At 43.3% G+C, this 13802-nt stretch overlaps 1 protein-coding gene across 1 annotated transcript in view; it reads right to left on the bottom strand.

Annotated features, from left to right (window-relative positions):
* Nucleotides 1-558: 558 nt before the first annotated feature.
* The window catches only part of hsd17b12a (hydroxysteroid (17-beta) dehydrogenase 12a), a 30380-nt gene continuing 17136 nt past the window's right edge, over nucleotides 559-13802 (bottom strand). The window contains exons 2-11 of the mRNA XM_061774120.1: nucleotides 10752-10798; nucleotides 9893-9968; nucleotides 8847-8954; nucleotides 8053-8117; nucleotides 7937-7981; nucleotides 7617-7651; nucleotides 6603-6684; nucleotides 6438-6503; nucleotides 2809-2958; nucleotides 559-1584 (exon numbers count right to left, since the gene is read on the bottom strand). Of these exons, the coding sequence (XP_061630104.1) occupies nucleotides 1444-1584; nucleotides 2809-2958; nucleotides 6438-6503; nucleotides 6603-6684; nucleotides 7617-7651; nucleotides 7937-7981; nucleotides 8053-8117; nucleotides 8847-8954; nucleotides 9893-9968; nucleotides 10752-10798 (815 nt within the window). The 3' untranslated portion in view covers nucleotides 559-1443. The remainder of the gene's footprint in view (nucleotides 1585-2808; nucleotides 2959-6437; nucleotides 6504-6602; nucleotides 6685-7616; nucleotides 7652-7936; nucleotides 7982-8052; nucleotides 8118-8846; nucleotides 8955-9892; nucleotides 9969-10751; nucleotides 10799-13802) is intronic.

The following is a 13802-nucleotide window of genomic DNA, read 5'->3' as shown; positions in this document are numbered from 1 at the left end:
TTTTGCAGTTATTTACTTTTTTATCGAAAAATAAATGTTTATAAACAAGACCTGGAACTCTAACAAATTTTGGTTCCGGGTAAAAATTTGCTGCGTGGGAATTTACAAGACTGATCCGAAAAAAGGTTCCATTTCAGGGAACGTAATTTAGTAAAAACACCCTTCTAGTGTACAAAGTTGCTTAAACCAGCAGTCTGTGACAGACTCCAAATTTCCAGTCAATTCCCATTCATTCATGTAATGTCCAATTTTATATTACTAGTATATTTATAACCTTCCACTGCTAAACTCCCAGTGAAACATTTCCGCCAAATCTAACATATCCGAATTGTATTTACATAAATTACAAACAATGTTTGATAACGAGCACCTTACAAGGGACCCAAGGAAAGATTTTAACAAATTTTCCACCAACACGACATTGTTCATGAACATATTTGATAAACAATCCAGCAACTGAGTTTGGGTTATTTTGAGGATAAATGGACAATACGTACAATACACTTAATATTAACCACAATAAATGTACGGTAATGTGGAAGAAAAATACCCCAACTGTCAAATGTATACTTTTATTAGCAAACAGTAGCAAAAATAAGAAGCTACAATCAGAAACAAACAGTGCAGCATTATACAAATAAAGTGGAAAATCAAGCATTTTAAAAATATTGCTTACACCCAAGAGACACTCATCAGAGCATTGCATACACCAAAGTCGCACAGTCAAAATGCGTGAGGCAGTCAACGTGAAACGTTTATCGTGAAATATTATTGCCCGTTGCTGTGGGTGCACACCAGAATGGGACACTCGTGTGAAGAAAGGCAAAATGTAGTTGTTCCCATGTAATTCCAGCATCAACGACCATGGAATGGCACTTCTGTGGAGCTCGTCAATTCAAACAAAATACGAGAACAAAAACTAAACGGTGACGCATCGGTTTGGAACAGCATGGCCACAAGCAGTCGTCGTATAATACATCAAGTGTCACAACACTTCACCGTAAGGGACTAAACAAGCGGTTTCTCAGGCTCATCACAAGAAAAATGAGATGGCTGAGACCCAGTCTTAAAGCATCAGGTTGTCATGTGTGTGGTTTTGTACAAATATAAAATAAATAATTTTACATGTATATATACACTGAATACATATATATATATATATATAAAATATAAAAGCCCACCACCATTTTCCACTGCTTACAACAGCAGGGTTTAACAAACCACTGTTTATTTTTATTTATTTTTTCCAGGCCGTAGCATCTAATCTCAAGTAACAAGTTCCTTTGTGGAGGATCTTCAGGATCACACACACAGTCACACGCCTTCGTTCTTTGATTGGACCCCCCCCCCCCCCAAAAGGAGAATTTGCGCACGCACACACACGCACGCACGCACACACGCACATGCACACTTAAACACTGCGTTCGAGTCACATTAGTGTTCTTAGTCCGTCTTCAAGCCAGTTCCGTTCTTCTGCTCGCGCAGCTTCCTTCTATGCAGGTATCCTGTGCGCTGGAGTCGGTTCATGCGCGCTCCCAGGAAAATGACGATGCCGATGGGCACTAGCTTGGTGGTCACCCAGCCCTGATTGGGGGAAAGAAAAAAAAAAAGTAAAAGAAACTGATGCAAATAACTGCTTTTTCTTGCCTTCTAGATCTAAGTTTGTATTTGTATGTATAATTATCTACAAATGCATAACGAGCCGAGATCGATCTTATGAACCCCACCGGGTTTTCTGATCTCACCTCTACAATCCCTCCCTATGTTTATGGTTATGTTATTAACTTCATCTTGTTGTATTGTGCATGAAACCAAATCCTCAACATATACTAAATGGCCGTTGCATTAGGTACACCTGCAAGATTTAATGAGCCAAACAAAAGTCGAACTTTACATGTACAAAGGTAAAAATATGACTCGAGACCTGTCTTTGTCCTAAAGATTTTAATTTGATTTTAGATTGATCCCCCATTTATCGAGATAGTAGACCCACTCGCAATAGTTGAAAATCCACAATATAGAGGTACTATATAAAAATATTTATATATATATATTTTTTTTTTTAAATAGTTGTGCCCCTCCTACACATTTGAAACTCAATTAAACTTATCAAGACACACTTTTAAACATATTGTAATTTTATTTGAACACAAAAAATTATTGTAAGCATAAAATGTATTAAACAAAATAATGTACGTATTGTAGCGTCTGAGTACATGCACGTGCCTTTAAGAGGAGGGGCCTGGTGGGGAGGCGTGTGAGTGTGGCTGTGAGCTGTGGCCGACAGCAGCTTCTGCACAAGTGTTCATGTCTATGAGTTTCACTGTTCAATAAATGGCTGAAAAATGCACTGGTGACTGTGGCTCTCCTTTCCATATGTGAGGGCATTACATTTGATTTGTATTTTACTATATTTTTATGGAGTAACGTACACCTGAATATGCATAAAGTGCTATTATTGTATCCCATTAGATAGTGAAGATGTACCTAATGAAATGGCTGATGTGTGCAAATTGGCCATAATGGTACCTTAACTTACGAGTGACCCAATTTACAAGTTTATCGAGTTACGAGCCATTGCTTTGGTCAAGATATCATTTTTTTTTTTTTTTTTTTTGCTTTGTGTTGCTAGCCAAAATTTGACTAATGAGCACATTTGAGATATATTACCCTTCCAGTGAAGAGAAGGAAGAAAAAAAAAAGGGAGGGCCACACTCACCAATGCACTTTCAGCCATTTACTGAACGGGACAAGCAGCCAAACACACAAATACAAAATGAGAACACTCGTATTGCGCGAGCATCTTACCATGACGGCGTGGGGGAAGTATCCGTTGGTCTGACTCTGGAGGCCCACGGTATTGAGTTCGGCGGCCACGTAGCGCTCCGGGGTGGGCTTGTCCAGGGTGGGCTTCCTGATGCGGGTCATCTTGGTGACCACAAAGAAGGGCAGCACGCTCTGCGGGAGGACGCACGTACAGGATGTCAGCGTACACTCATATACGGCTGGAGATTTAAACAGGTTTGTGTCAGCGGCGTGCGCTTTTACAAGAACGAGACACTAGAAATAAGAGGTGCAATGATTAATCGGCAACTAGTGTAGATAAGCGGTACAGAAAATGGAAGGATATATATGAAAACTCCTCTACAGGAGGGGTTCTCAAATTTTGTGAGTGCAGGGACCCCTTAAAGGTGAACATTTTTCCAAGGTTCGCCACACAATCAGAGTGCCAATTAAACATAACTACCACGTGGACCCATAAAAGCCAAAAGGTCAATGTTACAATAAATTCATATTCTAATGTTATGAGAATAAATGAGAAAAAAGACATTATCAGGATGAAAAGTTGGAATCTTACGAGAATAAAGTCATATTTTTCCAAACTATAGCCACAATGATTACATTACAATGTAAGTTTATTGAGAGAAGAAAGTCATTTTATTTTTTGTTAACTTCAAAAAATACAACTTTATACTCTTATGCCTTCTATTCTGGAAAATATATCTTTAGAAGATAAAAAATATAGAAAGAAAGAAAATAGGACTACTGTATATTTCCCCCCAAAAATACACCTTTTGCTCTGAATTGTTTTTCTTTATTCCTGTAATAATACACCAAACATAATTGGTTTGTTATGTTTTTTTTAATGGACTTCTTGTCCCCAAAGTTAGGTATATACTTTGTAAAATGAGACGACAACTTATTGCAAAGTGCTAAAAGCCAGTTGGAGAACAACCGCTCTATGAAAGGTAGTTTCATTCACGCTGCTGCTTTTTTTTTTTTTTTTGTCATTGATATATATATATTTTTTTTAATGTATAGGTATTGAGTTGACCGAGCTTGGAGAACAATTTTCTAGATTTGGATTCCCAGGGAGTATTATGCCAAATTTTTTAAATAAATAAAAAAAAAAAAGGCTGAACTTCCTCTTCGAAATGTAATTTTAAAATGCATTTTGTGCAGCGTCGTGACTAAAAACATAAGGGGAAGACCACTCTCGATTTGTTCAGATGGAGCTTGTCGATGTGACAGTGCAGTATTGTCGATGAACACTAGGTGTCACAAGAGTGACGAGAGCAGGTGTTAAAAACCGAATGTTAATATGGAAAGTTTGACAAGGACATTCCTTGACAACAACAGAGCAAAAAGAAACGGCAAAACGACCTCATCCACCTTTTTAAATAAATATTAATGAATATATTCCCACTGGATTGATGAAGGCCACTATTCTACCTTCCACTTTGTTTTACTTTACTTCATTTTACTACCAGTTCAGGGTGTACCCCGCCTCCTGCCCGAAGTTAGCTGGGATAAGCCTCCAGCACTTCCGTGACCCGCTAGATGATAAGCGGTTCAGAAAATGGATGAATGTTCTATTTCACTGCCTTTATTTTACTTCCTTGCTATGTTTTATTTTACAACATTTTACCACTTTAGTTATATTTTACTGTATGTTACTGCCTTGTTTTCCATTATTTTACTTCATTTTACTATCTTTGCTCAGTTTTTTGTTACTTCATTCTGTCAGCTTTGATTGATTTTATTTCACTTTAATGGATTACTTCGTTTTATTATATTGCGTTCTTTGATTTTAATTCATTGTATTGCCCGTCTTATTTTACTTGACTGTCACCGTTTTATTTTATTACATTTTACTACCGGTTTGATTCTGCTTTTTTATTTTACTTCATTTTTACTGCATTTTCCTGGCTTTTCTTTTATTTCACCACCTGTTTTTTCTACCATCTTTGCTTTATTTTATTATATTTTAAATGCCAACTGTTTTACTTGAATGTATTTTACAATTTGACTGTTTTCTTTGACATAATTTGAACACTTTTGTTTTACTTTTAATTTAATCTACAATGTCACTTTGTTTACTTTAACATATTGTACCACTTTGTTTTATTATACTTCATTTTACTGCCTTTGTTTAATTAAGGCGTCGCCATGTGGTCATTTCACATAAGCAGGAATTTGCCATTCTCCCATGCTACAGTATGTACTGTAGTGTTGCCACAGTTACCTTGAAAAAGTAACTTAGTTACTTTACTGATTACTTGATTTCAAAAGTAACTATGGGCACAGCCCGAAAGGGTAACGTGGGTCCCCCTTCCCATGGGCTCACCACTTGTGGGAGGGGCCATAGGGGTCGGGTGCAGTGTGAGCTGGGCGGTGGCCGAAGGTGGGGAACCTTGGCGATCTGATCCACAGCTACAGAAGCTGGCTCTAAGGACGTGGAACGTGACATCTCTGGCAGGGAAGGAGCGCGAGCTGGTGTGTGAGGTCGAGAAGTTCTGACTAGATAAAGTCGGACACGCCTCCACACATAGCTTGGGCTCTGGTACCAGTCCTCTCGAGAGGGGTTGGACTCTCTTCTACTCTGGAGTTGCCTAAGGTGAGAGGTGGCGAGCAGGTGTGGGTATACTTATTGCCCCCCCGGCTCGGCGCCTGTACGTTGGGGTTCACCCCGGTGGACGAGAGGATAGCCTCCCTCCGCCTTCGGGTGGGGGGACTGGTCCTGACTGCTGTTTGTGCCTATGCACCAAACAGCAGTTCAGAGTACCCACCCTTTTTGGAGAACTTGGAGGGGGTGCTGGAGAGCCCTCCCGCTGGGGGACTTCAATGCTCACGTGGGCAATGACAGTGAGACCTGGAAGGGCGTGATTGGGAGGAACGCCCCCTCCCCCCCGATCAGAACCCGAACGGTGTTCTGTTATTGGACTTCTGTGCTCATCACGGATTGTCCATAACGAACACCATGTTCAAGCATAAGGGTGTCCACACGTGCACTTGGCACCAGGACACCCTTGGCCGCAGTTCAATGATCGACTTTGTGGTCGTGTCATCGGACTTGCGGCCGCATGTCTTGGACACTCGGGTGAAGAAAGGGGCGGAGCTGTCAACTGATCACCACCTGGTGGTGAGTTGGCTCCGATGGTGGGGGAAGATGCCGGTCCGACGTGGCAGGCCCAAACGTATTGTGAGGGTCTGCTGGGAACGTCTGGCAGAATCCCGTCAGAAGGAGTTTCAACTCCCACCTCCGACAGAACTTCGCTCATGTTCCAGGGGAGGCGGGGGACATCGAGTCCGAACGGACCATGTTCCGCGCCTCCATTGCTGAGGCGGCCGACCGGAGCTGTGGCCGTAAGGTTAGGATTGCTGCCTGTCGTGGCAGCAATCCCCGAACCAGCTACAAATTACTGTTTGGTGAGAGACGATGATGCAAAAGTAACTATTGATGGATTGAAGAAGTAACTGTAGTCTAATTACTCTCACGGTAACGCATTATTTCGCTCGTTACCCAACATTGTAGATTTTTTGAGTAACGTGTTACAAAGTAAATAATAAAAAAAAATAATAATAATCTACTGGCATCACTGGTACTGTATGTTTCCCGTAACATACAATGGTTGTGAAAGAGGGAGCAGGCTCACCTGGATGACGATGCCCTGACGCCTGTACTCCTCCTGGAGGCCACGGGAGAAAAAATCCACAAAGGCCTGGTGTGGGTGGGGGAAAGGGGGTTGAAAATAAAGACTTTGATGGGAAATAGTAATAATTTCAGCTTCAGCCGAGTGGCGTGAGGACGACTCGCCAACCTTTGTGGCGGAGTAGATGGTGAGCAGAGGGACGGGGTACATGCCGCTGGCCGAGGAGATGTTGAGGATCACGCCTTTGGATCTGAAACAACAAAGAGGGTTGACAAATAGAGCAAAACAAACCAAAATGGTGTTTAGTTTGTGCAAGCAACAGCGTGCGCCCCGACAAGAACGAGGCAGGAGATAACAATAAATGCCCTTTGTTGTGGCGATAAAAACAAACACGAAAGGCATCTCACATTCAGCTAACACCTGGTGCAATGTCACATCTCGTCATTAAAACACAACACAAGCTGTATTTTTATCCAGATGTGCACCAAAATTGAATAAAAAAAACAGCATCATTCAGGAAATTAATGTACACTTAATTTTAAAACAATAAAATAAAATACTTAAAGAAAAAAGAAAAATAACTGTCCAAACATTAGTATTCAGTATGCACCTGGTTATTTAAAAAGTTACAAATAAATAACAGATTAAATACATTTTGGAAAGAAAGAAAATAAATACAATCAAATGGTATTTTTCTACTGAAACACAAAAATATATTTTTTTAATTTATAAAGTGTTCACAGGAAGCAGTTTTAAATGTTAAAACCTGAATACATCTATTTTTGGATCAAAATCGCATCAACAATTTCCCAGGGAACCCTGCGTCTGCCCTCTCAAATGCGCGTGCGCACACACACACACACACACACACGCACAGAGTGGCAATGTGCGTTGCCATGGCAACCTGTTGCTGCAGCGACGTAGTCTAAAGAGCGAGAGAGACGCTCGGGCCTCACACGACTCCAAAATGTGCCTGCGACGCTATTGGCCGGCGCCGGTCACGTGGGAGCGTGCCGCGCCAATCGGGAGGGGGAGGCCACTTTGTGTGAATTGAAAGCTTGTCAGCGTTTGTGAACAAAAGGAAGCCATGATGGGGAAAGACTCGCTGATACTTCATAGCTAAAAGCTTATTTAACACAACAATCTGACATTCGGGTTCATTACAAAAAAGAAGAAACTCACCTTTCAGCCATTCTGGGCAGCACCAGGCGGGTCATCTGGTGGACGATAGACAAGTTAGTGTGTAAAAACCTTGTCTGACCTTGTCTGAGTCTGATAAAGAGTTAAAGGAATAGAAAAAAGAAGAGATAGAGAGTGTGGGAAAGGAGGGAGAGGTGCGTGGGTGAGTGGTGGGTGCAGACGGCGTTAGTGTAGTCCACCGTTGCTTTGGGAACGCGTGAGACACTGCAGGTACCACCAAAGAAGAAGAAGGAGCAGCAGCAGCAGACGAGCAACATGAAGAACATTGGCATTTACTGCAAGCTCAAATGGAGGGAGCTTACCTGGCACACCGAAGTCATGTTGACATTGATCATGTTGGTGATAAACTGTAACACACATTAGGCACATATCATTAAAAATGAGCTTTAGCCCTGGAAAAAAAAACTGTCATACTCACATTGTCCAAATCAGGAATACGGAGGTAGTACTCAGGGTATGGATAGGACACGCCAACATTATTGACTGTTAAACACCAAAAAAGAAAATGCTACAATTTGTGTACAAAAAAAAAAAAAAAAGCGCCACAAGTGGAAGTCATACTATATGCTTCCACAAGGGGGTACCATAAGCAAATGAGAGAAACTATTCAGTCAGCCACACCTTACAACCAGGAGAGCAACTGGATTCAAAACAAGGACAAAGAGTTCTTTAAATGTTCTTTTCACACGGAACACTTGTGAAATTGACTCTCCCACACTTTAAAAGCCTTTGTACACAGTGACGTAATACACACAAGTGTGCACACTTTATATTGCTCAATGACTACCTGTACACTTGTATCCATGTCCTAAATGTATATTTTGTTATGTCTTGCCATTGTACTAGTGACTCCAACCACCGGTTTTAACACACTTGCCCAGCAAAGATGATTCACATTATCTTAACCGTTATAAATTGCATTAACCCTCTTGTTACAATCACAATTGTTATTAAAAATGCTGTTTTATATCTAGAATTTTCAAATAGCCTGATTTTTATGGTTAAGTCACATTGACTCATGAGGATCTTCCCCGGTACCAAAGAAAAAGTACCATAAGGATTTAATACTTTGATTTATATTTTTAAAAAAAATAATAAAAAAAATAAATAAATAAAAAAAAAAGGGTGGTGGGGCAGAAACAACACTGGTCTAAAATGAAAACAAACATGGTCCCTCGAAAAAAAATTCAAGTAAATATGCAAGTTGTTTACCAAGCACGCCGATCTCCAGGCCCGAAAGTCCTGCCTCGATGGAGGGGTAGATGTTTGTCTTGCCGTAGTCCACCGCAATGGTCTTTGTCTCCACTCCAAACTGGTCCTCTATGACACATGTTTTTTGTATTTACTGCATTTATAAAAAGGACCATTAAGTTTGTAGAAAGCAATTACTTAGTAGCAGTACGTCAGGACAAAAATACAATGTAGGGCATTTGGATCCTTGTGAGAATCCTACTGCAGTGTCAGAATTAAACTGCAGAGGGCGCTGCACACCAACAAAGAGGACTGCAGATGTCGCTGAATGTCCAAATGCCTTTAAAAGCAGTTGTACGAGTACAAAACAATTACTGAAGAAACTGTGAGACTGACAGTCAACAAGGACAACAACATTGAACGTTTTGCTTTTTTCACCACTTATTCCAAAAAGAAGGTGGCCTCACAGTCACAGAAGTATTTGACCACTGTCGCCATTTGCATCCTCACTTGTTGTTAAAGATATGCTGCACTGTTGCATTGGTTTTATTATTGAAGGTGTTAAAAAGTTAAGAACATGCATGATCCACTTTTGGAGTGGAGACTGTTTTGTTTTACACTATTAAAACAGTTTTTAAGTTATTTTTACACTTCTGAGACTGTTTGTCTTCGTGTGAACGTCTAGTTGTGGATTTTATTCTTTTTTTGTATTTGTCCTGTTCGATAAACAGCTGAAAGTGAACCGGTGATTGCGGCTCTCCTTGCCCACATGCGAGGGCATTACAAAACCTGAATTGCTGAATTGAAGTTGGCACCCTTGGAAGTCACGGTCCAGTATATGGCACAAAAACAAAGTTTTTTTATATGGTGAAAACGCAGTCACAAACGTTATACAGTAATCCCTCATTTATTGCGGGGGGTTGGTTCCGGACCACCCCTGCAATACGTGAAATCCGCAAAGTAGCAACCACATACTTTAAAGCTGTATGGAAAAAGTGCTTCCAGATACGTCGCGTTGGACAAACATGTACATGTACGCACACACACACACACACACACACACTTACCAAGTGACCTGGCCACATCATCCAGCTTGTGTTGGGAGCGGCTGATCAACACCATGGCAAACCCTCGACGAGCAAGCTGGAAGGAAAACATGTCAGGTTACGTTTCACAAATAATAATACAAAACAAAGTGTGGCAACTAAATAAAAACAAATTTGAACAGAAAATTTTGGGCAAGAGATGAGATTAAAATGGATGAATAATGATCTTAAATAACCATAAGCCTTGTCTGAAAGGTAAAAAAACACTGCTCTACAGTACACGCCTCGTTTATTGCAGGGACACATTCAAGCCCACCCGCAATAGGTGAAACTATGCGATATAAGGATACCATAAAAAATAAATTTCATAGTTTTACCCCTGCCACACACAAACACATTTAAACTGTTTAAAACACAAATGCATTGGTAACATATTTGAACACCAACAAAAGAGCCCAATGCAAACAAAATGTATCGGAAGTACGGTAGATATTGTAGCATCTGTGTATATGCATGTGCCTTTAAGAGGCGAGGCCTGGTGGGGTGGCATGTGATGTCAGCAAGTTGCAGCTCAAGCTACAGCGAGTCTGCATGTGAGTGTTTGGGCATGAGCAGTGGCCGACAGCGGCAAGTGTGCGCACACTTTTTTTTTTTTTTTTTTTTTTTTAAGAGTAGTATATAAATATGTACCACAAGCATTAAACTCACAAAATATCAATTTCAAAGTCATTACATGAATGTTTTTCCACTGTATGAGTGCTGTGTGTAGCTGTGGCCTCTGAATGAACCCTGTGTTGTACACATGAGTCACAACCTCTCGTCAAGGAAATAAGTGTGTTTTGAATAAAGAAAGCAAGAAAAAGGTTATCAGGAGACTCACCTCCTCCGCATAAGATTTCCCAATTCCATCAGTGGCTCCCGTCACAACTAAACAGACGAAAAAGGCAGGCTACGATCAGTCAAGGCTTTCAGTAATGTGTTCACATTGATTGATAGAGATTACAAACAACTGGCAGAATTTATGAGGGAAAAAAAAAAAAAAAAAAAAAAAAAAAAGTTCAAGGCAGGTTTCATCTATTTATTAAAAAAAATCCCCAACAGGACTTTTTTGCAGTTTAAAAATGAGTCCAATTTAATGTTTTAATTTTATTTTTGTGGTGAAACGTATTACCAATCGGCGGCACGGTGGACGACTGGTTAGAGCGTCAGCCTCACAGTTCTGAGGAACCGGGTTCAATCCCCGGCCCCGCCTGTGTGGAGTTTGCATGTTCTCCCTGTGCCTGCGTGGGTTTTCTCCGGGCACTCCGGTTTCCTCCCACATCCCAAAAACATGCATTAATTGGAGACTCTAAATTGCCCGTAGGCATGACTGTGAGTGCGAATGGTTGTTTGTTTTTGTGCCCTGCGATTGGCTGGCAACCAGTTCAGGGTGTACCCCGCCTCCTGCCCGATGACAGCTGGGATAGGCTCCAGCACGCCCGCGACCCTAGTGAGGAGAAGCGGCTCAGAAAATGGATGGATGGATGGACGTATTACCAATTAAGGTACACATCAGTTGATGGATTTTAAATAAATTGCATATTCGATTTATAATTTTTATATTTAATTATATATTTTATTTATCCATCCATCCATTTTCTTCCGCTTAGCAGAGGTCGGGTCACGGGGGCAGTAGCTTTAGCAGGGAAGCCCAGACTTCCCTCTCCCCAGCCACTTCATCTAGCTCTTCCGAGGGGATCCCGAGGCGTTCCCAGGTAAGCCGAGAGATGTAGTCTCTACAGCGTGTCCTGGGTCGTCCACAGGGTCGCCTCCCGGTGGGACGTGCCCGGAACACCTCACCGGGGAGGCATCCGAACCAGATGCCCGAGCCACCTCATCGAGCTCCTCTCAATGCGGAGGAGCAACGGCTCTACTCTGAGCCCCTCCCGGAAGACCGAGCTTCTCACCGTATCTCTAAGGGAGACCCCGGACTGCAGAGGAAACTCATTTCGGCCGCTTGTATCCGGGATCTTGTTCTTTCGGTCACGACCCACAGCTCGTGACCATAGGTGCGGGTAGGAACGTAGATCGACCGGTAGATAGAGAGCTTCGCCTTTCGGCTTAGCTCCTTCTTTACCACAACGGACCGATACAAAGTCCGCATCACTGCAGACGCTGCACCGATCTGCCTGTCGATCTCCCATTCCATTCTTCCCTCACTTGTGAACAAGACCCAAAGATATTTGAACACCTCCATTTGGGGAAGGATCTCATCCCCGACCTGGAGAGGGCACTCCACCCTTTTCCGAGTGAGGACCATGGTCTCAGATGTGGAGGTGCTGATTCTCATCCCCGCCGCTTCACACTGCGAACCGCTCTAGTGAGAGTTGGAGATCACAGCTTGATGAAGCCAACAGAACCAAATCATCTGCAAAAAGCAGAGATGCAATACACCAAACCGGACAGGGTCGAACGCCTTCTCCAAGTCCACAAAAAACATGTAGACTGGTTGGGCGAACTCCCATGTACCCTCGAGGACCCTGCATAGGGTGTAGAGCTGGTCCACTGTTCCACGGCCAGGACGAAAACCACACTGCTCCTCCTGAATCTGAGATTCAACTTTCAGACGGACCCTCCTCTCCAGGACCCATGAATAGAGTGTGATCCCCCTGTAGTTGGAACACACCCTCCGGTCCCCCTTCTTAAAAAGGGGGACCACCATTCCAGTCTGCCAATGGAGAGGCACTGTCCCCGATGTCCACGCAATGTTGCAGAGGCGTGTCAACCAGGACAGCCCCACAACATCCAGAGCCTTTAGGAACTACGGGCGAATCTCATCCACCCCCGGGGCCTTGCCACCGAGGAGCTTTTTAACCACCACGGTAACCTCAACCCCAGAGATAGGGGAGCCCGCCTCAGAGAACCCAGACTCTGCTTTCTCATGGGAAGGTGTGTCGGTGGAATTGAGGAGGTCTTCGAAGTATTCTCCCCACCGACTCACAACGTCCCGAGTCGAGGTCAGAAGCGCCCCATCCCCACTATACACAGTGTTGATGGTGCACTGCTTCCTCCTCCTGAGATGCCGGATGGTGGACCAGAATTTCCTCGAAGCCATCCGGAAGTCTTTCTCCATGGCCTCACCGAACTCCTCCAATTCCAGAGTTTTTGCTTCAGCGACCACCAAAGCTGCATTCCGCTTGGCCAGCCGGTAGTCATCAGCTGCCTCAGGAGTCCCACAGGCCAAAGAGGGGCGATAGGACTCCTTCTTCAGCTTGATGGCATCCCTCAAAGCTGGTGTCCACCAACGGGTTTGGGGATTGCCACCACGACAGGCACCGACTACCTTACGGCCATAGCTCCGGTCGGCCGCCTCGGTAATAGAGGCGCGGAACATGGTCCACTCGGACTCAATGTCCCCCGGCTCCCTCGAGACATGGGTGAAGTTCCACCGGAGGTGGGAGTTGAAACTCCTTCTGACAGGGGATTCTGCCAGACGTTCCCAGCAGACCCTCACAATACGTTTGGGCCTGCCACGTCGGACCGGCATCTTCCCCCACCATCGGAGCAAACTCACCACCAGGTGGCGATCAGTTGACAGCTCCGCCCCTCTCTTCACCAGAGTGTCCAAGAGATGCGGCCGCAAGTCTGATGACACGACCACAAAGTCGATCGTCTAACTGCGACCTAGGGTGTCCTGGTGCCAAGTACACGTGTGGACACCCTTATGCTTGAACATGGTGTTCGTTATGGTCAATCAGTGATGAGCACAGAAGTCCTATAACAGAACACTGCTCGGGTTCCTCCCAATCACGCTCTTCCAGGTCTCACAGTCATTGCCCACGTAAGCTTTGAAGACTGCATAACCCATTGCTGTGATGTCAGCAACATGCCTTCCCGCGCTGCTTGACTGGACCGCAGAGTAGACAAAAACGTGAACCTCATTTATTGCCAC

The sequence above is a fragment of the Phyllopteryx taeniolatus genome, chromosome 5 (genome assembly GCF_024500385.1).
Source record: "Phyllopteryx taeniolatus isolate TA_2022b chromosome 5, UOR_Ptae_1.2, whole genome shotgun sequence".
NCBI classification, from domain to species: domain Eukaryota; kingdom Metazoa; phylum Chordata; class Actinopteri; order Syngnathiformes; family Syngnathidae; genus Phyllopteryx; species Phyllopteryx taeniolatus.
This window is presented reverse-complemented; position numbering and strand designations above follow the sequence as displayed.